Raw genomic sequence first — 26,494 nt, 5'->3', positions numbered from 1 at the left:
CAAATTACAGCTTCCATTGTAGAGCTGTAAATGACCAGCTCTCTACAAAATAGTATCATTTACTTTTTCAGGTTTTGTATTTAAAAAAGACTGGGGACAGAACAGACAAAATCTGAAGGAAGAAAGGAACCAGCAAAGACAATGCACGAAATTGCAGGCAAGTGAAACAACCCCAAAACAAAGAACCTTTGAAGCATCACTCTCTTCCAGTAGAAGAAACAACATAAATGACAAACAAATTTATACTTTATAAATGTTCACTTTTATTCAAAGATTACTGCATACACATTTACAGAGTCACTTAAGCAGCATATTGAGTGAACTGCAAATATTTACTGTAGCCTTTTTATCCTTGTAGGTTTGCTACTGAGGTTTATCACTTTTTTATTATCACTCTCAATACCTTTGTCTGTTTTGCTAAACTAACAGGCTTCCAAATTATTAGTAAGTGTTTTCTAATGAACAATGACTGTAAATGTAATAAAACCAGCATGCCGTTTTCCCTCTGAAGTTATTAAGTTGGATATTTTTCTGGAATGAAGTAATGACTCATTTTGTACAACTAGACTGAACCATGCTGTATACACAGGTAGTACTTATGACTCGCTAAGAGAGTAGTATGTTTAGATGGACGAAGTGTTCACTTATGATACCTTCAATTCAAGTGAACAAAACTACAGAAAGGTGGGAACAACTCATTGTATAGTCCTCAATAGCAAGAAAGAGGCTAGGAAATTAATAGTAGTGGTAGCACAGACTGAGATTTAGGAACGAATAAGAGATAGTTTTGGTGACAGTTAAAAATGCTTATTTTAATGATTTTACGTGATATTAGTAATGTTTCATTTTGTCAGTACTAAACAATTAATACAGTCTCCACAAAATAAAGGATTCATTTCTGAATATAAAATGCCTGAACACACGGAGTAATATTTCTATGGCTTCTGCAGAGGAAATACAGTTATTGGGCCAGAATTTCCACCTTGATATTGCCCCAGGAAGTATCATATGGATTTTTAAGTCTCTGCTTAAACAGGTGAAGAAGTTTAGGAGTATCCTAATTTAAACACGCTAGTCATATTGTGCAGGGAGATTGGAGGTGATAACTGAAAGTCAGAAGAGAGATGGAGCACACTGCATGCAACGTGGTATTCCTTCACAGCTGGAGACAGACCTTTCTGTGGAAAGTTTGTGGACCTTTCTGTGGGAAGGGCAATGCAAACGGCAGTCAAATGAACTTAATCCAGGTGGGACTCTGCTGCACAAAAGAAGCACTTAAGAGCCCTGAAACAAAACAAGGTATCCCTCCACCACCCAGCCCCCCTTCCTCCCTGCCAGGATTGCACCATCACAAGAGAGAGCGAGCAGGCAGACTAGCTCACAGCACTCTCCTTTCCTCATCTTCAAATTTACTCCCATGCCAAGATCTGCAATTTACTACTCGTCAGTGCTTTCAACTGATGGATTAATCAGTAAGAGATGTTGGAAACTGTGATAATAAAGTCTGTCATTAATTGGACAAAGTGCTAGAAGTTTGGTTGATCACTGCCAAAGGTCAGCATTTACTACCAGTCACTCTGTAGCAGTAACAATTATTACTTTATTGCCCAACAGGGAAAGCTGTTCCCCAGTGCTGACTTCATAGCAACGCACAGCAGGTTACCCAGCCGCACTCCAAGCACAGGACACACACAGATGACAGGAGCTCAACTACATCGGTCCATTTAATTTTCAAACAAAGATTGAGAGAAGGAAGAGAGATGGACGGAACAGGAGGTAATTTCCATCTTAGAACAAAGATTATCTTGTCTCATAATTAAATGTTATGTTGCAATTTGATTAATTCTATTTTACAGGAAATAAATTAATTCTTCGTCCAATGTATTATCTAGACAGGAAATGTTATCAGTCACAGACAAAGCTATTAGTCTGGTATTACTCAAAACATTTGCTAATCTGTGCCATATAGCTAAGCCTCTGAGAGATAACTGTCACTAATTTCTACTCTTTGACTTTAAAAAAAAACCCCAAACCTCACTCAAGAAGCCAGTTCTTGTTTATAACATGTTTTTATACCACTCAGTGTTAAAAGCATATGTATTAAACACCTGTTACTCTATCAGTGATTTTAAATCAGGAACATTTTTGATCTGGAAATCCAACAGCATCTGTCCAAGTGCTTTGCCCTGTAAGAAAAAAAACCCAACCAACATTTAATTTTGCTATCTAAATATAATACCTTTGTAAGTTAAGTTTTTAAGGATGGTTTAATAGGGTATTTTTCCTATAATCAGTGTAAGAACTCAGCATGCTGTGTAAGTTTTTTGAGTATTTATCTCTACATATACTTATATATAAATTTGGGATGAATTTTATCAAGCCTTGGACTGTAGGTTATTCAGTTATATCTACCTTTTCCATTTATTTGATTTTCTCACTTGTGAATAAATATAATTAAGGAAAACTATACAGTTGAGTTTTCAAGCATCTAAACCTGAACAGATGGAATAGCTTCTTCAATTTATTTGGTACTTAGTGCTAAAAATCAATTTAATTTGGGTTCAGTTCTGCTATCTGGTTCATACATAGCATCTTATTTTGTGAACAGCCTTCTTGACTATGCTGAGATTATTTGTATACGTAAGCATTTCTCAGCCTATGGTGGCAGAATTGTGCTTTGCTGTAACCACAGGATTGCCACATTAAGGGATCTCATCTTCAGGTTTAGAAGCTTCAAATATTTAATACTCAAATTATACACTTGCAAAAAATGTTAGTTTCAGATTTACAAGTCATCAACACACAAGATCTCCTATCCATCTATTTTTCTCCTTCAGATTTATATTAATTATCGGTAGTTTAACTGTAGGAGTCATAGGCTAAGCTAGAAGAGTTGTCGTACAGTTAATGGCTCCTGTATGTACTAGGAAACAATCAGAATCATCTAGTAAATCTGCATTCTCCAAAACGCAACAGCCTTTGAGAAGTTAATTTTGCTGGTGCATTTAAAAACACAGGTAGCACATCATAAAGAGCATAACTGATTTGAAGACTCTCTTAACAGTTTCTTGTACACATCTTTTTCACCAAATATTCTAAATCAACTTTCTACTTCCCTATGTTGTTTTCAAATCTTAAAAGAATTAAGTAGATAATGTATATTAACAGGAAATTAAAAGGAACTAAAGAGTCAAAACCAAAAGCTTACAGTTCAAGCCTAAAAGTTGGTTATAAAAGAGACTGTGTAATACATAGTTATAAAAGATAACTACATTAAAATCAATGCTTTGATTAAAATCAATGCTTTGATACATGCCTGTGGGTCACTTCTTAGGGATGCTATGCCACCACCACCAAGGGAGTTCTTCAGAACAAAATTTAATCCATGGATTCCTGGCAATTCGTATCTGTAAAATAAAATCTAATATTGTTTCTCAGGAGATTTTGTAAGAAACACTTGTAGAGAACATCAAGCAAAAGACAAGAGTGGAAAAATTTCGTGCTTCTGATGGCATCCCACTACTGAGTCAAGCCTAAAAGTTAACTGAATATTAACCCACGGCCTTCCCTGCCTTCTTGTTCTTTCCCCTTACTCCATATCAACAGTCCATAATAGTTTTAAAGCAGGACCATAAAGTAATTATTCTCCTCTTGCTCAACTTCAAAACTCATTCATTTCTAATGAGGTTGTTTTCTGCATTAGTTTTTTTTAATAAGAGTTAAAGCCCACATAGAAAGCTCTGTAGGCAAGAGGTTCAAGGTCCAGTATGAACCCAGAAAACACAGTGGGCAGAGAGAAGTATTTTTAATATTTCCTAGTTCTGATACTGAAAAATACAATCACTTAATTCCTGGAACACACTTTTGCTAACAAAGGCCACCAGCTAATTGGGAAGCCATCCTCTTTATTACTGAGAAGTAACTGTGAGTCACTAGATCAAACTCTTATGACCAACTACAGACAATTTTACAACAAATGAAAAGTAGAGCTACATTTCAATGCCTTCTTGGAGCCATGTACTTTGTTCAGATATAATTTTATTTTAGTGCGACAGACCTATTTTTCTGTTCCACTGCCACTGTAAGCATTTTTCCATCTTTGCTTTTGACTGGTGCAGTTCCAATTTGGAAACTTTTGTAGAAGTTTGGCAAATGGCTCTGTGGTTTCCTAACAAAGTTGTTTCAAATTCCATAAATAGGTCTACAGCATATTTCCATTTGCCTCTCCTTGCACAGTTTTTCAGTGTTTTGTCATCTTCCTTGTATTATTCTTGTTTGTTTTTGCTTTCCTCCAACATTTTGTCTAAGAACTCAATAGCTTTCCTTTTTGCCATAGGAAAGGATTTAATCAGAACATCAGCAAGACATGAGGAATAACAGAGAAAGACAATAACCAGTTCTTCCTCTGTCTCCAGATGTTTGACTGCTGGAATTGAAATCACACTTCTCTTTTCCACACACCACCTCTTTTTCTTTAGTCATCACCTATCTGATCTTCATTTGTTTGGGACAGATTCTTCAAATCTGTCCTCTGAAATAGGTGGAATTTCTTGCAGTGCTCTTGTACTGCTGATTTTGTCGCTCTGAGGTTTATCTTTTTCAGCTCCTTTTTAGAATTGTGAAAATTATGGCTGTTGCTGACGTTCACGTCTCTGTATGCCCTTGTATCTTGGGCATATGACCCAAACCTTTCATGGAAGGAGATGATTCTGTTGAGCGGCCTGGCAAACACTTTAGTTCTCGTTATGCTCTTGCAAGCAGTAGTCATGAAGTGTCTGTGCCTGTCTCCCAGGCAATGAGTTTTCACTGTTCCTTCTACTCTTTCATTACCACACTCTAGTTTAGTATTAACATTATTAGTTGTTATTAAGACGAAAACTAGTGTTAGCATTCTGTGGACCTTCCTTGAAAACTACTTGCCAGGCAACATTATCATGCTTAAAGGCAAATCCATTGGGAAGGCATGAAAGTTCAATTAATCCAACAGTGCTCCACTAGACAACAGGAATATGAAGAATAAAGCAATTTCCACAATAAGTCACCTACATAATTTACTAAATTTAATAGCATAATCAACTACATAGGGGGATCAGAGGACCCCACAACATTTTCAACTAAAAAACTCAATACAAATTACCAATAACCATATACCATGAGAGCTAGAGGACTACCAAAACACTACACTGTAAATTTTACTCTGAAAAACTGGCAATAACTTCCAGGCAGCAAGGAATTTCACAATTGGCAGATCTATCCACAGGAACTAGACTAATGGAGTATGTATTCCAGAAGCTAATACCTCAGCTCTCAAAAGAATTTTCATGACTTCTTAATCATTTAAACAAATCAGGAGAGAAATTGAAGCGTGTACAAAAGCAGAAGCAAGTGACAAAAAGAGTGGAAGAATTTCATTTCACTTTCTGCAGTAATTCTGGCAGAGGGAGTATGTAATACAAGCAACAGATCTTAATTCGGAATGTTACAGAATGGCACATTCAACTCCAAGTACTTTGAGGAAATATTCACAGTGAAATACCCTAGCTAAAACTAGTATTACAAATAATATACAAAGGTCAGCATTTTCAATATTTTAAGGCCTGTTTGAAGCATCTGAGTATCCAAAATATTTCCACACAAAAAACACACTCCCACAATAAAAGAAGAAAGCCCACTATAACCATCATAATAGTCTTGAGCAGCAACAATACATTAACCAAAATGTTGGCATGCATTTACCCAGCATAATTAAACAATTTAAGTTTAATTAACTGAGATCTAAAGGAAGAAAATATTATCTAATTGTACAATTCAATCAAAAGTTTTAAGAGCTGCTTTCAAAAAGCACAGAAAACAAATAAACCCTTCAAAGAATACTAAGTCTGTGACAGAACCCAGTAAAACAAGGAAAATTCACTGTTCTAGCTGAACTCATATGCTTATGCACAATGGGGTGCCTGCTTAACTACTTCCTTTAAAGTGCTGTCCATACCTATTCAAAGTAGTCAGGTTTCCCTGTGGATTTCCTGTTAAAATGCATGGAAATAATAATGATATAAAAATTATTTAATGCATGTAAATCAAAGAAAAGATAGGATTCCTCCCATCACAGGAAAGCAGGAACTGAGTCCATAGGCTTAGAGGTGTTTGCATGAGATATACTGGAGAGAAGTATTTTTTTCCCCCATAATAAATATATGTACAAAAAAAGCAATCTAGAAGCATCAGTATCCACATTTCTTGTACTTCAGCTCTTAGTAAAAATATCCCGTAAGAAACAATCAGCTTTCATATTTTTATTTCTGAGCATTGGGATGCTCTCAAAACATAGAGAAGACAACCGTATTTCAGAAGATGAAACCAGCAAATTCTTACAAGATCATTTTACTATTGTTCTTAAATGACTGTCCTAATGCCACTAAATGAAAAGTTTCTTACTCTGTATCTTAAGATTATCAGATCTGTTAAGAATGTACTCTACACAGCAGGGGGAAGCAATCACATAGGTTTGGGGTTTTAGGGTATGGGGGGGTTTGAAAGATCATCTTTTGTTACTATGTTACCTGAAAATCTGGAAGTTTATGAGTTTTCAGTGTTCCCTATCAAAACAATCCCACCTTTTCTCTGTTTAGTACACCTATTTAATAGCTTTAATGAAAAAGAATGAAAGGCAATTGGCTGACAATCTCTATTCTGTTGTGAGGCAGAGCCACGGTTGGTATGTTTTTAGTAGCAAAACTAATACATATTTTTTAACCACTCTCAATTTAAATAAAGGAAATGAATGAAAATGAAAGAGTAAGATAGCTCTCTTTGTGACAGTTAAAACTAAAAAATAAACAAAGTAATTTAAAAAGAAACTATACAATCTGAAGCACATGAGCATAATCCTTATAATCCTAACTATTTCCACAAAAGGATTTATTCTTTTTCCCCAGTAGTTTTTCAATTCACTCACAGAGCTCCATTATCACATCATTAAAGGAAGCCAAACCCAGGAACAGATAATCTAATTAATCAAAATAAATTGGCTTCATCCAGACACAGCAAATTTCAACTTTTATTTTTGAACGTAAACAGCATTAAGGAACAATAATGAATAGATTTCTAAAAGTATCATTAGGAGGCGTGACATTTTTGATTTCTTCCCTTCTCTGCTCCGTTTCACAGGAAATTCAGTTACATTTCTTGGTATCACAATTTATTAGATACATAGATTTGTTAGCACTTACGAAACAATGGGCGACATCTGCACTGAGCTGCTTGTGAAGACAAGGAACGGCACTTACAACTCAAAGATTGGGGGTTAAAATAACTCCAAGCTCTCTCTGAGCTTTGAGCTGCACCTTTCTGACTCCAGCTCTTTAAAGAAGCAAAAAGACACTTAACAGTTTATCCATTACCCATGGCAATATATAATGATTTTGGCAGAATCTCCCTATTTGCAGAATAATTGACTCTGTATCAAAACAGGTTTTAGAAGACTGAATGGTTTGTTGCAATATTAAGCTTTTGTTTGTTTTTAAAGAGAGAAAAAGGTTTAAAATCTGTTGATTGTTTTATTGGACACCCTTAGGAGAATGAGCCCTATTACCTCATGCTACAAGAACAGTATATGTCTCATTTGCCAGTCCCCAGGAAAGACCCTGAGCATCAGCCGAAGATACCACGAAAACAAAAATGTTACATATGCCGTCTGCTGGCAGAGGATATTCTTTTGTAGATGAATACCAGGTGAAAGTGTCCTGTTTAGGATGTATTCTCTGTCATATTTTAAAAAGGGAAATTAGCTGGGTTTTTTTCTTTAAATTCTGGCTTCGTATATATGGCAAAAAAGTAGGTGAGAGTGGGGTACTCAAAGGAATACTTTCTCTAAAGTGAGTGAACTTCACAAAGATTAAAATGTTTTGCAGAGAGAGGGTTAGGACGAGGCATTTGTGATGGTTGATCAGGTAAGTTTGGGTTCCAGTCTATACTGGCTGCGTGAATGTCTTTCAGGTGGTGTTTTAGGGATTTCAAACTCCCAACTCTGCAGTGGCTCTGAGGCTTGGGAAGCTTCAGTTACTAAGGCTCCTGCAGTCTCCAAATGGTTCAAAACCAATGGAAAGATACATTTCTCAAAGGACATTAGAAGTTATTTCTATTTTGTAGACATTCTGTACTGGAACGAAACAAAGAAATAGCCCCAGCACTAATATGCTATTTCTGGGAATTTAAATGCCTTCACTAAAGAGATTCACTGCCTTTGTCCAGCTTCAGGAGAGGCCCAAGTTCATGTTCTTTTTCAATGACTATTGCTCAGGCTGTTATTTAAAAAGGCAAAGAAAGATACATAAAAAATATTTAAGACAATACACACAGGTTTGCAGTATTTATGTTAACATACTTTAAGATAACCTCTGATACCATCACTTACCTACCATACAACTGTGGACTGAGCAGCAAGCTACTCACCTTGTTACTAGTTCTTCTTTGGGTTTTTCTTGCTCTAAAAGGTGTTGGAAGTAATTCTCCAAGGCTTGAGCAGTTAAAGTTTTCTTTAGGTATGGATAGTAGAGGGGATGCCGTGCTATCACACCTGTTAGGTATAACTGGTGTTAGTTGGAATAGGAGCTGTTAAAACCAATTCGTATTTATCCTTTCAAAACTGATTTGAGATCCTCCTCCTAACTGAAACTGTACATACAGATCCTCTTTAATGAGCTCCTGAATAAAAAAACTATAGCATGACAGCTTTCTCTCTGTCAGTAGAGAGGTAGTGTGGAGCATGACATGAAAGAATGCTCCCAGACTAAGTGATTATTGGACTTTTTCTGGCTGCAAACAGTCCCTGCCACTGCAAGACACCTAAAGAACAACATCGGAACAAGCAACCCACAGGCAGTTCTCTTCCCCTAAATGGTTTGCAAGGCTTAGACAAGTAATCACAATTAACCATAACAAGGCATGATCAGTGACTGAAGGTTTGGCCCTTGCCCCACTCCTTGCACGAGATCCTGACGTAAGTGTGAGAAATCACGATTACATTTTTATTGCTGTAAATAAGCTTTCATAAGCTTCAGGTAACTTTATGCTGAAGCTGAGGTTCCACAGCAGGATCAAGAAAGCAGATTTGTGTCACAGGAATTTTTTTATCTATGGACTTCAAAGCTAAATTAATTTTAGAGGTCAAGTTTGTTGTTGTTATTGTTGTTCCTTAATAAAGCAATAGTGTCTTTGTATCTGAGGAAGTCTATTAGCTAAGTACCATTCATGATTTGGCAATGCTACATTGCAACAGTGGTCAACCATGGGGAAAGGAAAAAAAAAAAGAAGAAAAAAAAATAAAAATCAACGTTCCTTCATTCTTCAACCCAAAAAACAGTTTCACAAACAAGGACAAGAAAATTATATTCCTAAATATAAATGAACAAAATTAATCAGTTTTAGCATGACAGCTAATAGCAAATCAAATCCCAAACGCACCTTTAATTCATACTGAGCTTTGAACACCACACGCTCTCATCTTCCAACAAGTAAGAGAGCCAATTGTTGCATGCAGAAGTAAGGAATAGAAGGAATTATTAAACAATGCAAGCAGCAGCACAATCAATGTAGAGAGACTGCACACTGAAATACAGCATTTGGATTTACAATATAATAAAAACCATTCTCTTACATGCAAGAACAACTTCGGTATTTCCTAACACTGTCAATGTTTTAGCCATAAACGTGTTACAATATTCATGTATGGAAATATTATACATGATCAGACAACCAAGAGATTACATTACATAACACATACACATGAAGGAGTAGCAACTAATGTGTAAAGGAAACCTTAAAAAGGCATTTCTTAACTTTGAGGAGCTCAACTTTGCAACCCTAAACAAACATCTTTCTTCGTAGTATGACATGCAAGTATTTTTATTTAGTACCTCAGATTTCAACAGCTGCTAAACAGAAAACTGCAGGTATTTCATTAGTAAAATCCTTGTTTTATACAGATTATTTTTTGTTTCAGCACAGAGACAAATAAAAAAAAAACAAATTAAGTGATGTGAGAGATTTAAAAAAAAAAATAGGAAGAGCACTTGCTACGTAACTCTCACGTGAAAATCTTACATCGCTTCAGAAAGCAAGAAAAAGAAAAATACCTATGTTTGCAGAGTTGCCTTTGTCTCCACTTCTAGTATAGGCAAGATCTTCTAAGCGATAAGTGTGTGGACCGCTTGGCAGATCTATACAATATAAAAATGAATACATTTTAATGATAGCTATAAATAATAGTACATTTTGAAGAAGTAACCGTCATTTTAAGGGTATACTTTCTGCATTGTTTGCAGTACTCCTGAAAACATTTCCAAAGCTTTCTTCCCGCAGGAACATCCGGAGAACAAGAGGTGAGGCTGAGGGCCAAAATTACAAAATTGATCCCTCCTGCTCTGTCTCCCAAATCCCTTTTACCTTTTTACAGCCAAATGCTGTGCCAGGCACCCCCTCTTCCACCACCCTTGAATATGAAAATTCATCTTGGTCTTAGCAATGTGGTATCTCTGAAGGAGGCACAGCAGCTACTTGTAATTTCTTGACTAGCTGACAACTTTTGTCCCCTTAACACACTGATATCTCTGCTTCCAGTGCAGGTGGAAAATACACGTAGTTGCTACTGTCTTGATAATTCTGTAATGTCTGTTTATTCTGATAATGTCTGTAGAAAACAGTCACAATTTAAAATTCCTTTTCAAGACAACACACCTCTCACTTCCATATGCACTGTTATAACAGTTACTTATTCAGCTGCATAGAAGAAACCCAAGATTTCTTTTTCAAAGTACTGATTTTGTAAATATCTTAGTATTGGATAAGAAAAAGTCATAAATGGTCATAAATGCATGCTCTATAGGAAGCCAGTCTTAATTTTTTAACTTGTCGACGTCCGAGTATTGGACTTTCAAGCCTTTAGGAACATAAAGATTGTTGCACTTCATTGAACAGAGTTCATATTAAGTATTATTTTTATCCATTTACATATCAAAAAAACCAAACCCACTCCTGCCCAAATCCAGAAATTCAATCTTGTGGGATCTACACAGTTTATATGTGAGGTTTGATGGTTAAGCTTCATAGCCCGGACCTCTTGCCATTGTTAATTACTAAGATTACTAGTAGGCTGTCACCATCTAGTTACTGTTCCCCTAAGCGAGAGATGAAACGCTCACTTTGCCACCGAGTTTCAGTTATTCGCTGATAGCAGCATAATACTGAAACTTGAAGCGTAGGTTATATACCAGTTTTTAGGTGGTGAGAATCTAGTAATTTCCAGCCTATTTTGCTTCTGAGCTAACTTGCCTATGGCCATATCAGCTCTGCTGGCATCCTTGGCTTTTCAGTCCCAGCATCTCTAACAGACTCATCTACACTCCTGACTCGCAGTAGACTTCTCACCCCTCACTTGCCCTCTCCTCTGTCCCTTCCTGTCATTTTCTCATCCTTCTGCACGCAGGCGGCAGCTCTCCCCCACTCCTGCTCCTTGGACACCAGCAGGGGGAACATGCAAACAGAGAAGCGACCGCCTTCCTGCTTTGCTTTCTGTCACAACTGCTGGTGCAACAGCTGCTGGTGGCAGCCACAGAAAGAAACTGACAAATGTCCAAAATTTTTTTTTTTTTTTTTTTAAAAACCCCGAACAATTCAGCCCTGGGCACATGCTTGTCACAGAAAATTTCAGTGTCTAATGTGTTAAAAACTGTCAAATTTAAAGGAATCGAAGAGAGGGTCTTGTAAATCAATTATGTAGGACAAACTTCACATTGCAAGACCCAATGCAATTGAAAATGCATCAGTCTATCTTCTGTGTATTGTTATTGCTTCTGCATGAAACTACTGTCCTGGTTTTGTAGTTTTGTTTTAAATTTTAGGGAGAAAGAGACCCAGTACTAAAGTTGTTATGCTCTAAATGCTGGCCAAAGGCAGACTATATTAAGAAGTATAACTATACCGATTTAAATTCACCCTCAAGATACAAATGAATTTCTAAATTATACTTAAAACCAAAATTAACACTGTGGTAAGTTCAAGTATGATTTAAATTAAAGTGCATCTACTATTAAGGCATGGGTAGATATGCATTCTGTGAACTGCATCAGGTGATCAGGTAAACCCAGCCCTAGCCAAATCATCATTACCTTCAAGTCCTTCCTGCCCAAACAGAACTGCTGACTCCTCAGACATGAGCCAAGCTGACCTAAAGAGCTTTAGCAAAGCTGGGTAAGAAAGAAACTATGTCCAAATCCTACTGGCTGCAGTATTCATTGTCCCAACCAGAAAGGGAGGCTGCAAATCAATGGCAGTGGCAGCTGGACAGATCCCAAAAGTTCATTTGGGTATGGGGTGGGAGATACTGTGGATGACAAAAACGCCTCACTACAACATGACACATAATTTGTATAGTGTATCTTCGTTCATGGTACTTAATTGGTTGAAACGGATCAGGCAACACTTACAAGAGTAGCTTTTCTGGCACATTTGAGTGGCAATAACAGGGAAAACAATAACGAACAACTGGGGGCTCACCGCAGCGACCTCTTCTACTGGCACAGCTGGATTGGAAAGAGAACATCTACCCACACCCCAAACAACGTATCAGCTTAAACTGCTTTAACTAAGACCAAAAGTTTTATAACATATATTGGGTCACTGTCAAAGATGAGCTGAAAGAGTGATTATAGTTTAGTCTGCCACAACAATTCTTCATTGTTAGCAAGTCACAGCAGCATGCAATTTGAAATGGTGAAAGCACACAATGAAAAAGTTGCCACAGGTTTGCTTTAAGCTTGATGCTCACCGTCTTTTCCATGTTCACTTCCATGAAAAATGCAAGCAGCGATATGCCATGAAACTTGGCAGAAAAATATTAAAGGGTGTATTTATTTAATTGGGGAATATTATTTTTGATTAAACATCTCTATTGAGAGAGGATCTGAAAAAGTCCAGCTAAAGCTCATTGTTCATTTTGGACAGGACTACCACACTTCATAGACCACAGAATTCATATTGTTTTTAATAATTTCATTCAATACACAATTCAAGAAAAAAAAAATGTAGTGCTTCCTCAAAGGCTGAAGTATGACAATGTTTAAATTGTATAAGCTGTAGAAGTCTTTTCTCCATCAGATATTTTACACAGATAGTCTTTGACAGTCTCCCTTTAAACAAAACCAGTTCAAGAGAGTGTTCTGGTGTTCTCATTTATTATTACCCTAATTGATTTATCTTTCATGATCTGTTTATCAGGAAATTGTTTTCATTTAATAAACATCTTAAACAAATCTACAAAAGAATTCCCTTCAAAGCTAGGGCAAATGCTAAATTCAAATTCCACCCTCCCAGAACCACATCTAGCAGCATTTTTGAAATCCATTTTCACATATTTCTCTTATCTATTCAAAGACAACTAACAGTCCCTCACACTTGAGATAACCATGAAACTAAGAAAAATACTTCCCTCCTTACTAAATGCTGACAGAAAATGTTTTAGCAGAAGTTATTCCTTTTACAGTCTAACCCATATGTCTATTTCTCATCCATGCTGTCCATGCGTTAAGCCACAGAAGTAGGTAAGTATTTAGTCACATACAGAAAACACTTCTATTTACAACTAAGGGCAAAAGTTTAGAGATCCATCTCAGAGGAAACAACTGGAGGAGCTCTGCTGTCCCTCAAAAGTGGGGTTTTGCCTGAATAAAGCCTTAAGAATTCAGTACTTAAATGCTGATGTCAGGCACCTCAGAAAGTTTTCTCAAATGATAAGAAGGCAACAGGGAGTCTAATAGCTTCTTGTTTCTCCAATATTTAGCATTGTAGTCACCTTGGGGGGGGGGGGTGTAGGGGAATACCAGGACCTTTGCTAACCCCTTTAATAAACAGAACAATGACTACCTATTCCTTAACTAGCCCAGTTTGATGGTGCAAATGCCTCACTGCCCTCCTGGGAACTCCCAGGTATCAGAAAGATTCTGGTGTGACATTAGATTTGCAAGAGACATAAGAGCTGAAAACATACTTAAGAGTTTAACTTGTTTCTGCACAACACCTAGATCACCGCATTGAAGAGATGTTTGAATAGATGGAGAAAATGAACTCATGCATGGCAATCAGGCACCCAGTATCAGTGACTTTCAAATGGCAATAAACAGTCATATGTGTATTTAAGAATTTCTCTACGTGATACAGGACATGCCCTACTAACTTATAATTAGTTGTTACACTATTGTATTACCAGTTTTGCAAAATACTACTCACCTATGTCTGCAATCCAGAATAGATCTTAACATACTGGTGCCTTCACAGCATTAATTTTTTGAGTATACACAGAATTCAATACCTGAATTACTCTTTCAGCATTAGTATTATTTTTAGAAATATTTCTAACAAGTAATCTTCAGGTACAGTCACCTGATTTAGATTTGAAATTATCGATCCACAACTTTAAATTAATTCTCTCATTTCTCTGGTGAGCAGGAATAAGGTAATGAAAGATTCTGTTTGGACCAAAAGGGAATTATGAAGTGTGCTATACATTAAGAAACACTGTATATAGTTCTGCCATTAGAAAGAATATAAAAATTTTCAAGTGTCTAGCACTTTCCATAATATGTAACCTAGGACCTAGCTTGTATGAACAACTCTGAACACTTCCTTTTCATTGCAGACATCCTGACCTGCTCCATTCAGCTCACTGCTTTGCCCTTCTCAAGCTTTTTGTTCTTTCTGCAGAGAATTTGGTTGGACAAGTCTAACAGCAGCACAGCAATTATCATGCTGGATCATTAGCCTAGCGTGTTTTCTTTAAAAGTCACCAGTTCCAGGCTGATCCCATTCTTGTTCACTTTGTGAAGGCTGCCGTATGGAATAGGGCCAAATTTTAATTATCTAAATGCTAAGCATTCTGTAAGTCTGTCCTCCGTTCTGAACACAACCGTTTTGAGGTAAGGTAAAACCAACTATTTCCAGAATTAACAAGTAAGATTGCAGTATATTTTGAAACCATTTTTCAATTTCAAGCCAGCCTTCAACTGTCTTCAGTTGTGTCTAAGGCTTAGGTTTTTGAATAACAATTTACTTACATACTTATAGCCTCAAATACATTTTATACTGTGTGATGCTAACCTTCTTCCTTCCAAGAAAAGTAGCTTAAGTGTTTTGCAACGGACTTAAAAACATATAGTATAAAGGGGTAAAATATATTTCACAGACAAAATCCAGCACATGATTTTCCAGGACAAAGATAGCAAATGATACATTCACAAATAAAAAGATGAACATACCTTTCAATTCACTGCTAATCTCAGGTGGATCAAATGAAACAACCTCATCTGATGTAAACGTGAGATCCTCCTCAAATGTCTCAACATGCTGCCCATTTAAAAATAGGTTGATCTGGAAAAAAATATCCATTTTCAAACTGTCAAATTAGAAATCCAGTGTGATGTGAATAAATAAAGCATATTTCTAATTACGTATTGATCTGGCACATTTTCAGTAACAGCTTTACAGATAATGTTCTGCCGCTCCCTTTTAAAAAGTCACAGTAACAATAATGATCCATTATAAACCTAAAAGAAATCTTTGTGTAGGGAAAAAAGCATAAAAAACAAAGAAATGCTCTATCCTGTTGGGTATATTTTAAAGGAAGACAAATCTCTCCCCTTCCATCTCCCTCTATATACAGCAGCACTACATGGAATTTTGTGTCGCAGCTCTTGACAACTGGATCCCAAAACTTGAAAGCTTCCAGCTCTTCCATGATATAATCCCCTTTTCTTCTTAATGTCACTGTCCGTATTAATGACAAACTTCTCTCTGGATCCTGTATTCATCTTCAAATAAATTTTGTGAAAGCAACTTACAAAAAAAATAAATCAATACTGGATATTTTGGGTTTATGTTGGGATGAAAATATGAAATAAAAAAGTGCCATGCTGTTCATCTTGCATGATGAACTCTCCTTACCCACCCCCAAAAGAAATCTGAAAAAATACAGACTCAAGTGTGCTATTTCATTAGCCGATTGGGCTAGTCACTTAAGATGTAAGAAAGGTTTCTCTGGTTAAATCATATAGCACAATCACGTAGAAAAATTAACTGCATCCACTTCATCTGTATTGGAGGACTCCCAGTACTAAAGACTCAGACATACAACCCAGTTACATTGCCACAACAAAACAATATACAACAACTTAGCTGCAGCAGTTGTCAGCAAATGCAAGATAATTCTACTCAGTCCTCTTTCTTAAGATTGTTTTTAGAGAATAGTTAATAGTGACAAAGGCCTCCAATGCTTATGCAAGAGGAAGGTTAAAAAAAAAAAATTTCAGAAAAGCTGTTCTTGCCTTTAGTAGGATTGCTGGAATTTTTCTCTCTAGGGAAAAGTTTTAGGTTACTTTTTAAACGTGAAAAAGCACACATGGAAAAAACCTACTGTTTGTACTGTAAAACCACTGGTGATCTATGATAAAATCAGGACAATTGCATAAGAGCAGTGGAAACAACAAATGAGATATTGAATCCAAACTGACACCCAGAAAATGTTATCAAACACAAAACAAAAGAACCCACTGTGGCAATGTTAATGTATCTGAAAATCTCCTTAAGGAGTTCTTTTGGTTTTAGGTCAAATGCTGAACTAGAGCAACTAGACTCTTTGTAACAGAACTTCCAATCTAGAAAAGCAGCTAATTCATACCTTACTTACTCTGTAATCTCTAGCTAGACCATTGTTGTTAATACACGGCTAAAACTTTGAATCAAGGACTTGAATCACTTACCCCACACTTTTATGTAACCTTTAATATTACTGCAGTACAACAGTGATAGGTCACATGGCATTATGTTAATAGCGTATCAGTGCATTCATCAGATTAGTTACATAGCGCAAGGATTTTGATTTTCTGTATTGAAAAGAGTAGATAAGACACTGCTTTCTTTCCCTGATACATTAGGTTACTATATAATCTCAGCAGCATTTTACCAAGTCTGGAACACAGTGCTAATTAGTAAGTTTACATTTAATTTGATGAACAAAACAGCGGTAGGCTAAACTTCCATAAAGATAATAATTTCATATTAAACTTGGCAAAGACAAGCCATCTTTATGAAGCAAAATGTAAGTGACAATAAAAATAAGTACCTGAACTTCTTTAAACGACAAGAAAGGTGGGGGTTTTTTTAACCCTTTTCCATTATGCACAGTTTATAAACTTAGTTTTAATAAATAAATAGCACGTCCTCTGTAAAATTGATCCCAAATTATTTCCCAGAGTACTACTCAAAGAAAAATGTAACATCTGGGCTTATTTGTGCTAAGCACTGTATACATGTTAAAAAATGAAAAAGAAACAGTCCTCTTCTGAAATGCTTAGAACACTTAAATTGATTGCCGGTAATTGTTTTACAAAGTTGGGGTTTTTTAAAATCAATTGTTAGTTGTTTGTTCACCTCCCTCCTTTTCACTTGCTGCCTGTGCTCCTAAGGCTTCCCTTCACCACCCTAAGCAGAAGCCTGTCACAATACCTGTGGTCTAACACAGGCCAACGTTCTGGCCTTTGGCCACTTTCTTGATGGTGAATGAGTGAGAAAGCTCTTACTGAGTGAAAATCATCATTATTAGGATGCCTGGGCATGAGATGCATGCAATAGCTACAAGTCAGTTAAAGGCCTTGGAAAAAGAAAGGCATATATGCAGTTTTGTCTGCAGTCTCCAAAGGATAAACTAAGCATTCGGAAAAGCACACCAACATCTATAAATCCAAACACTTTATGTTTTCAGTAAAACCAGTTTCTTCAAGTTTATCTTGAAGACTTCAATCTAGACAGAGGTACATGTGTAACGGAAAAGAAGTAGGGCTCTAGCTCAACGTTTCATCTTATACTGCAATTTCTCACCTAGGACTGCCTAGTCATCTGAACCCTAACTTCTCAGACTGAAAGAAACTATTGCTATGAACTGAATAGGCCACAGAGAAATCTTTCACGGGCTCCTCCATGATACTCATCACAATAGTCGCACAGGCTTTCACAATTTTACAGTTTTTTGCAATACAGGCAAGAGCAGAAATTACTACTCCTATTATTATAGACAGGGTATTTGGAAGGAAAAGACCCAACTCTCTGCTAAGGTAAAACCTGTGCGAAGCGGGGGAAATTCACTGATTTTAATACTTATCTCCAGTAGTATATACAAAATATAGATGCTCCAAAAAGTCAGACGACTTGTACAGGTTCTCAAGATTAATGTTCAACTCTCTGAACACCCGATTGCCTTAAGAGGGACCATTAACTTTCAAAAAAATATGTAATTTTCATAAGCACTCTTTGCAAATGCAGTAAAAATAACTCAGACCTACAATTCCAAGAACCTGAAAAGGGAAGTTCAGTTTTGATGCAAGATACTTCAAAATTCACAGCAATTAAAATGCCAGGGTGGCAAGTTCAAACTGTTGTAAAACATTCTGTGTGAATAACATTAGTCTCTGGGAAAATATTTTTTTAATCAGGGTTACCAGAATACTTTGCAGTTTTAGGACTGAAAGTCACCGAAAAATGCCAGAGTGAGCAGAATTTTTCAAATTACTTCAAAGAGAACAGAGCAGTCTTTAAGCAGTAAGTCTTACCTGAACATTGTTTTTGGGATAATAGAAGAAAAATGGCTTCAAAACTGGAGACCTAGACACACAAAACAACAAGCGTAAATGCATTTAACCAGAAATTAATGAAAATGTCAGATCATACATCTTTAGACTATTCATACACCAGACAAACACTTGGGAAATTAAAAGCTATTTAGCCATGACTAGCGATGGTTTTCCAAACAACTTTGGAAAGCCAGAAAAATGTAGAAATTCCTTACATTTCATTATTAAGAAAGTAAGATTTTGTTTAAAAGAAAAAAAGAGAAAAAGGACAATTTGGGGGGGGGGGTAGCTGAAACACCAAAAATATTTTCCTGACAAAGGATGCAATTCATGACACTGAAGTCTACTGCACTGTCATTAGCCCCACATTGATACCTAGGCTAGTTACACAGAGCTACTGGAAATACATCCACAGCTTCTTCCCCTGTCTCCATGTGCAAGACAGACATATTGAAGTATTTGCTTAGGGACAGGAAAGTTTTGGATGCTGTCATGAATAAGTATGGAAAGGTGAGCATATAAATCACCAGCACATTTTAGCCATATCTAGAAAAATACTGAATCAAACCAGGATTTTATTTATTTTTTTCTTAAATATGCTCAACGTTATTCTGTTCAGCTCACTCATGTAATGGGTTCATAATAAAATTTTGTAGATGTTCTGGGACATTTGACCTCACATTTCTAGGTGAAGTGGGCTAGTACAGACATAAGTTTGCTGTGCCCATATTCCGACCTAACAGGTACAAGAGAAATCTGGTCCAGAAATCTGCATGTATTAGCACATGCTTGAGCTACTGCCCTGCCACAGAGTCATATTTAAAGTTCTCCCTACAGCTCATTAAGCGAAGACATTGTTATGAGCTGATCAGAGACTTAAGTAACTCATATTCAATAATTCAATAAAAAAAAATTACAATTTGCATATGTATCTTGTAGCACTCACCATTATCTTGTTATCAGTTATTAAGCATAGCGTGCAATGGAAAGACTTTAGTTGCTTCTGTGGTTGCTGTTTCAAGATGGGGAAGCTTGTGATGGTGAGTGGTAGGAACACTACCATCACACATTACAACAAGTTAATGATCAGAAGTTAACTTACACTCTGGGGCGCCCTCCAACAATTCCAGTGAGGCCAGGTGCTGGAAATGGAAATGAAATTCACAAAAGAACTGTTAAAGCCATCTTCAAAACACTAGAGCTCATAGCTTGTCATAGCTTGAATCATTCCTATAATGCACATTTAATAAGTACTGGAAAATATCTAGCAAATTACATATGTTCTCATAAATTAATAAAATTGAACATTTTATACAACAGTTAAAAAGGCAAAACACATAAAAGGTACTGTGACTTTTAACAAAAAAATGAATATTTTAAAATGTGCGAAGTAGAAACTAAGTCTTTAGGTTATTCTTCCAAATATTTTGTATACCAATGCCAGTCAGGCAACACATTTGATAGAAAAAGAACTTGGCCTTGGTTGTTTTGTTGCTGTTGTTTTATGTATTTTTAAAGAGAGCAGAAAAACAATTCTGACCTGAACCACAGTTCGTTTTAATACTTGTTTAATAAGACTTTGCTTATTAGATTAACTGTTTCACATTAACTTGCACCTTTCTCTTAGCATCTTCACTGGCTAACTTCACTTTTTTAAGGTGCTGGGTACTGCAGATCCCATTCTCTCTCTTTGATACATAGGTAATTGACGGGCTTAAGTCACTAGCATGATCCCAGATTTGCAGTAAGTCAGCACGGTGATTAGACTTTTGTTTATTCTCAGTACTAGGTTGCCAGGCTTTATTACCATTATACCCATCTACCCAGCTCAGTATTTCTGAAATAAACAGTTCTGATCTCCTCATCCTAAACATAGCTTCTCACCCTTCTTTCTGGCATGGATAGCATGCATGCAGGATACATCAGAGCTCCATATAGTATTGCAGGGGAAAGAAACAGTAAAGTGAATACATTAAATCAGTCTAGGAATTAATAAGTGTGTTAAGCAGTCCCTTAAAAACAAATGCTGTGGAAACCTGCCCACATGGTATATCTACCCAGATTAATCCTGGCTAAAACGGGCTTCATGCTTCCTCCAGGTGTGAATTCCCCCTGTGCTCCAAACAGACTAAAACCCATGTAACCATGCTGTTGTGGTACTATACTGATAACCTCTACTTCTCAGCAGGCTGTTTTAGCTTGGATTCAGTGCCTTGGTAAGGTGGACACATACCAGCAGCAGCATAGATGGTACAACATAGCATAGATTAGAGCATTACCATATTCACGTTCATTGGAAGTGATTTCCCTGAAATAGTGGTTAACAAGGTGTTTTAATGAAGTTTTTGAAGAGGAATGCTGTTATGTAGTCCTTACCTTGATCACACTGCTCTATAATCGGAGACACATTTGGGATCAACAAAACTAAAATTCAGTGCACATCTGAATGACTGATTCAGAGATGGCAATTACCGTAAATAAACCTAAAGTTATAGAAGAGGTCTTTTGCTTAAGGCTAGTCCATAATCACTCTGCCAGCTTGGCCAGTGTGCTAGTACAGTACTTGCACATTATAACTAATTCACAAGATAAACAGACTTCACTGACTGTATTTTTAGCCAGAGGCTGAAAAAACCAACCAACCAACCAACCTCAAAAACCAGCAGCCTTTAGAAGGTGCTACAGTTGAGAACAATTGGAAAGGATTAGGGGTGTTAGTATTAACTCCCCCTCTTTCCCCAAAAAAGCCTATGGTGTTTTTCAGTACAGGAAAAAAAAAGAATGCCTTCAACAAAAAGCAGCCATGAATAACCACCTCCCTACCTCATAAGTTCTGCTGCAAAAAATGTGGTAGTGGATAGAATGTGAAAGAATCCCTTACATTAATTAGCGTTACACAATTTCAAATGATTCAGTGAAGATTCAGCCCTATACATATTACCCATGCACTCATTCAAGCAGAAAACTGCCATTCAACATTAAAACCAACTGCAGTTATTTTACTGAATTATGCACCTAGTTTGTTTATTTAGGTTGTTGGGGGAGCAGGCTGGATATGATAAGGTCATGTTGAAAATATAGGTTCATAAAGTTAGTTAATTTAAATTATCTGTGGATTGTCACATGGCTCACTTCCTGCTAGGCAGCTGAACTGCTCATTAAGGATACCAGATTTTGCTCTGACATCAATTTCAACTTCCTGAAAGCTCTCAAAGAAAGCTCTTCACTTGCCTACTCTCACACAATGGAACTTGGCTCATACAACAAAGCAGTTCTCTAAACACTGACAAGAAAACAATCCATATAAGAGCAACCACTGCTCACACCTCAAGGCTATGATAATCTGCTGCTGCTGCTCCTCCAAGCTACTGTAACAGCAGATCTGCCTCTGGAGATACTACAGCTACCCCACACATAAATGCAATTGCTGCAAAGTTACACCAATATCCCTGCTGCAACATTATTAATTTCTATCTTACGATTATCCAATCCATTGTTTATATTAACATAAGTAAGATGGGAGTGTTTGCAAGTACAATTTAATTTTATCTACATGCAATTCCTATTTAGACTTCAGGCAGAGAAGATGAAGGAAACCTTAAATTGATTATGGCTTATAATCAATGATTTGTTATTTGTGTAAACAACACTACAGAACAACACCTCACCTCAACCCAGGGCTCAGATGCCCATTACGTTTCTCCAGTAACACTGAAAGAAGGCAATGGAAGGTGAAGCACAACAGCTTGTCACTGTGGCCAGAGCTACTTCTGCTAAGTTAACTGTCATCTCCTTAGATCAACTGTTGTCCCAAGACACCTTCTTTAAAAAGATCTACTCATGCTGTACTTTGTGCTTACTTTACATTGCCTGCTTAAATATCTGTGCAGATGCTCTCCCTCCCTCCTTTCTGGAAGGCGGCTTATCTTTATCTACAATGACATGAATAATTTGTCATACTCGTAGAAAGTATCAATCGGGCTGCAGTATCAAGCCAGTAAGATTATCAGCTAAATTGAAGCTGTTGATCTCCTTTCCCAGAAACTTTACATGACCACTTTTTGCTATTAGAGCTCCATTCATTAGATCCTCAAGGCAGATAAAGTATCACTAAACGCAGTGTCAATGTCACCCTATCTGACATCAGTCACCCTCCTGAACAAGTTGCTTCACTTCAAGTTGACAAACAACTCGCCACCACTATCTGCCAGCTTCTGTGCCTTGGAAAGGCACAAAACTGATGCATTGCAAAGTGAGCTGAATGCCTTTGAGTTGGAGACCCTCCTTTCAATCTATTTATATTCTGTTAATGTTCATCTGTAGGTACAGTATTTGTCTGGTGTAATCATCACACTGAGTATCATGATACTTATTTTGCTTCAAGTGTATATGATCCAGAAGCCCACAATTTCCGAGAACATCTTCCCTCGTGGTGCCTGAGGATCCAGCCTGATAACTACAAATTCTCCAGGTGGCTGGGCATTTAAAAGCAGTGAGTCAGTACTGGGGATTACACCACTTGAATTCCACTGATGTAATTAACTCCCAAATATATGGCATGATTGGAGAGATGTCAGGCACTATGTCCACTGAATTTACTTCTTTCTAGGTGACTAAGCACTGGTATAGGACCCTTCCTTTGGATTCTGTGCTTAAAGGTTTGAGTCTACAATGATTCTACAAAATAAAGAATCATTATTTAGCAAGTGCTTTTTTTTTGGTTAATCTGCACAATTCTTCACACAGTCATAATCTGTCTTTTTATTTTGTGATTCTTCTGTCTAGCCTTCTTTCAATCTTATCCATTTTCAGGCCAATTACCTTAGGAAAAACAAGCCATCATCCTCTGTGTGTACATGTATGTATATTTGTATGTCACATTTCTTCCTTTATGTTCATGATTCTTCCAGCACACCTGCAAGACCCCAAATTTTGAGTCTAATGGCAAATTTCACCCAAATCTGAAGGACAGAGAGGAATCTCAAGAATATCAAAGCATGCTAAAACCCCACAACCACCACCACCCTGTGATTTGGCAGCAGTGTAGTTTCAGACATGTAGATAATACACAATGAAGTCCACTCAAGATACACTCCTTGATACAGCAGTTCCTGTATCTGTTTCTGATCCTCCATGTATGTTTTCTCTCTCCAGCTGCTTCTCATTTTTTTTCCGCACTCTACAAAACTCATCCGAGGATGGACTTGCAAATGCCAATACTTTTAAAGCTCATATATGATATGATGGAAAAGACAGCAAGTTTCTGATAAAATTAATAAACAGTGGTAGCAGGCAAACAAAAGAGTACTGGGAAAACCAATGTTGCTCTCAGTCGGGACTGTCACAGCTCCCCCCTCCTCATCCTTTGTTACTCATCCTTCTCTCCTCCCCTGCGCTAGATCTGGTGTTCACACAAGCACTTCAGGGAGTGGATCCACTGAAAACCAGCCCTGGCAAAAAGAATGCTTAAAATTGGCCCAAACAAGCACCTATTTCAATATGTAGAACCATCATGTTCTAATACATTATAATCTATGCAATAGATATCACACCCTGTAAAATGCCCCACGGCAGGAAAAGCTCTGCTTGGAACCTGCAATTAACCTATGAGATGCAAATTCCCAGCAAAACAAACTTCATTCCTTCCAGCTCTCGTAAGTCCCCACTGGCTTTTCTGATGGTGGGAGAGCCTTATGTTTTGCCTCCTTAATAGTTCCTCTATCTAATTCAAAACCTACTTTAATGGCCACACCCAATTTTGGCTTATTACTTCTTATTCTTCAATCTACTTCTGCCAAAAAATAATAAATATTTCTGTACAAATCTGTATGTTTTTCAACAGAAAAAAACATTATGCAATATACGAAAGAAAGATGCTAGACTGCATGAAACATTTTGTAAAATGTTTTGGAGTAAAAAAAGCATGAAAATGCTCTGACTAGTGGAAATCTAAAAAGCTTCAAGTACTTTAAATTCAACAGGTGACACTTCTTTCTTTGAAACTTCACTGAGTTCCAAAACACAATGATGTCTCTTGCTCATCAACTTACAGTTTTTGACCCTAAATAGTTTCTCCCTTATATTTCCGGTGACTGAATTAGCTCAACCAAAAGGTTATTTATTTACCGCATATTCTAAGAAATGATATATACGATATATTTATATATAAAAAACAGACATCAAAGAAGTCTACTTCTCAAACATTTTTTTTTTAAGAGAAAGAACCAGACAAATCTGAAATCAAATGTTTTATACTCAATAGTCCTTACAATATTGTTGAGTAGAAGTACAAAATACATACAATCTTTGTTTACAGGGGTCAATTATACTATCTTAATTATTCTATCTATGTCCTCTGAATACAACAGATAAACTATCTTTTGCAATATTACAAAAAGTGGGGACTGCAGTAAACTGTTAGAACAAGGACATTTCTGGAAGTATCTTCCAACACGCTTAGGAGATCAGTCATAATATTTACATATACTCAAGCACTTTAAAATCTCAAGTTGTATTAACCAGCTGTCATCTTAGTGTCAAACTCCGGTCATTTTAATGTGAAATAAGGGTCAGCACATGATTTCAGCTATTAGTAAAACATTTCTCAGCTACTGAACCCCTATTAAACTATAAATGTCAGTTTCCCACAGCAAGGCTCTTCTTGAGCCTCTTCTACACTGCATTTTATTCAGAAAAAAATATCTGAATTAAAGAAGACAAAACAAATACACTGCATCAACACAAATTATTTAAATGCTAACCATATGGCTGACTGGACTCTATATAATGAAGACATTTTCACTGAGTAGTACAAACCTGGTCTGTGATTGCTAGCTTTTATGAAGTAAGGGTGAATTTCTGTAGACTGGGCAAAGCAAAACTGCTGCAGAATTGCACTGAACTCCCAGACTACTACAGATTTAAAAATCTGAGTCTGTATGTCTATGATTCTTCACTGCCAAGTATAAAAGAGCTCACTTTAAAGAACAGGAAAATAGCTCCAAAGACCCTGCTATTAAGACTAAATATTGCAGACACATTTAAAGTTTTGGGTTTTTTTTCAGGAGACCATACATGCACAAAACCAAATAAACTTGCTAGTTGCTGTTAAAAAACCTGGCTATTAACAACTTTCAAAGTATTGAGAAATAAAAAGAAAGCACACTTTTACCAATTGAAACTTTAACAAACTCAGGTGTTAACTGTAAAAAAAGATTAAAAGATTGGATTAGGTGTGTTTGTCTTTTTTTTTAATAGCTTGTATCCCTTTAAGCCCATTACAAGAGCATAATCCAAATGAAAACTGATTAAGTGTTTGAACAGGCAAGCTAAATACCATGCTCAACAGAAGTTTACAGTAGAAGACTTCCATTCCAAACAGAAAATAAACAACAAATCACTCTGTAATGTATGGCATGTCTATATGCAGTAACTTCCAAATACTTCTCTGGGTTTAAGAATCTCATCTGCACTTCTAATAATACTTCAGAAAATTTCTGTGCAAGTACACTCAAGTGCTCCACTGGTCTTCAACAAAAACAATGGGAATTAAAAAAGCATTAGAAAAAAAAGTTAGGGAATAGCTATGAAAAAAATCTCAGTTTTTCACTCTTGATTATGGAAGCTTTTTAAAAGATGCCACCTTCCTAAACTTCTCCCTTGTAGGTCTAACTCCTTGTCTATATTGCAGAGCACAAACACCCGTATGCTTCAGCCCATTCCAATACAAAGGTAGCATTCCTTTATCTTTTCTTTCCAACACAGAGGATGAGATTTCCTAAGAAATAGGGAATTTCAAATCAGCACAATGCCTTGAGATGGTT

The 26,494-nt window shown here is 36.7% G+C and overlaps 1 protein-coding gene across 5 annotated transcripts in view; it reads right to left on the bottom strand.

Annotated features, from left to right (window-relative positions):
• Nucleotides 1-239: 239 nt before the first annotated feature.
• The window catches only part of LOC128137112 (uncharacterized), a 66,597-nt gene continuing 40,342 nt past the window's right edge, over nt 240-26,494 (bottom strand). For 2 of the 5 annotated variants that reach the window (XM_052777782.1, XM_052777797.1), the window contains exons 14-20: nt 19,774-19,813; nt 18,651-18,702; nt 15,306-15,417; nt 10,134-10,217; nt 8,452-8,575; nt 3,317-3,407; nt 240-2,186 (exon numbers count right to left, since the gene is read on the bottom strand). In XM_052777782.1, the coding sequence (XP_052633742.1) occupies nt 2,112-2,186; nt 3,317-3,407; nt 8,452-8,575; nt 10,134-10,217; nt 15,306-15,417; nt 18,651-18,702; nt 19,774-19,813 (578 nt within the window). In that variant the 3' untranslated portion in view covers nt 240-2,111. The other 3 variants (XM_052777790.1, XM_052777805.1, XM_052777814.1) reach the window with 3 other exon arrangements.

This window comes from Harpia harpyja, chromosome 2 (genome assembly GCF_026419915.1).
Source record: "Harpia harpyja isolate bHarHar1 chromosome 2, bHarHar1 primary haplotype, whole genome shotgun sequence".
Taxonomy (NCBI): Eukaryota; Metazoa; Chordata; class Aves; order Accipitriformes; family Accipitridae; genus Harpia; species Harpia harpyja.
The sequence above is the reverse complement of the archived record's forward strand: the minus strand, read 5'-3'. Positions and strand labels throughout refer to the sequence as shown.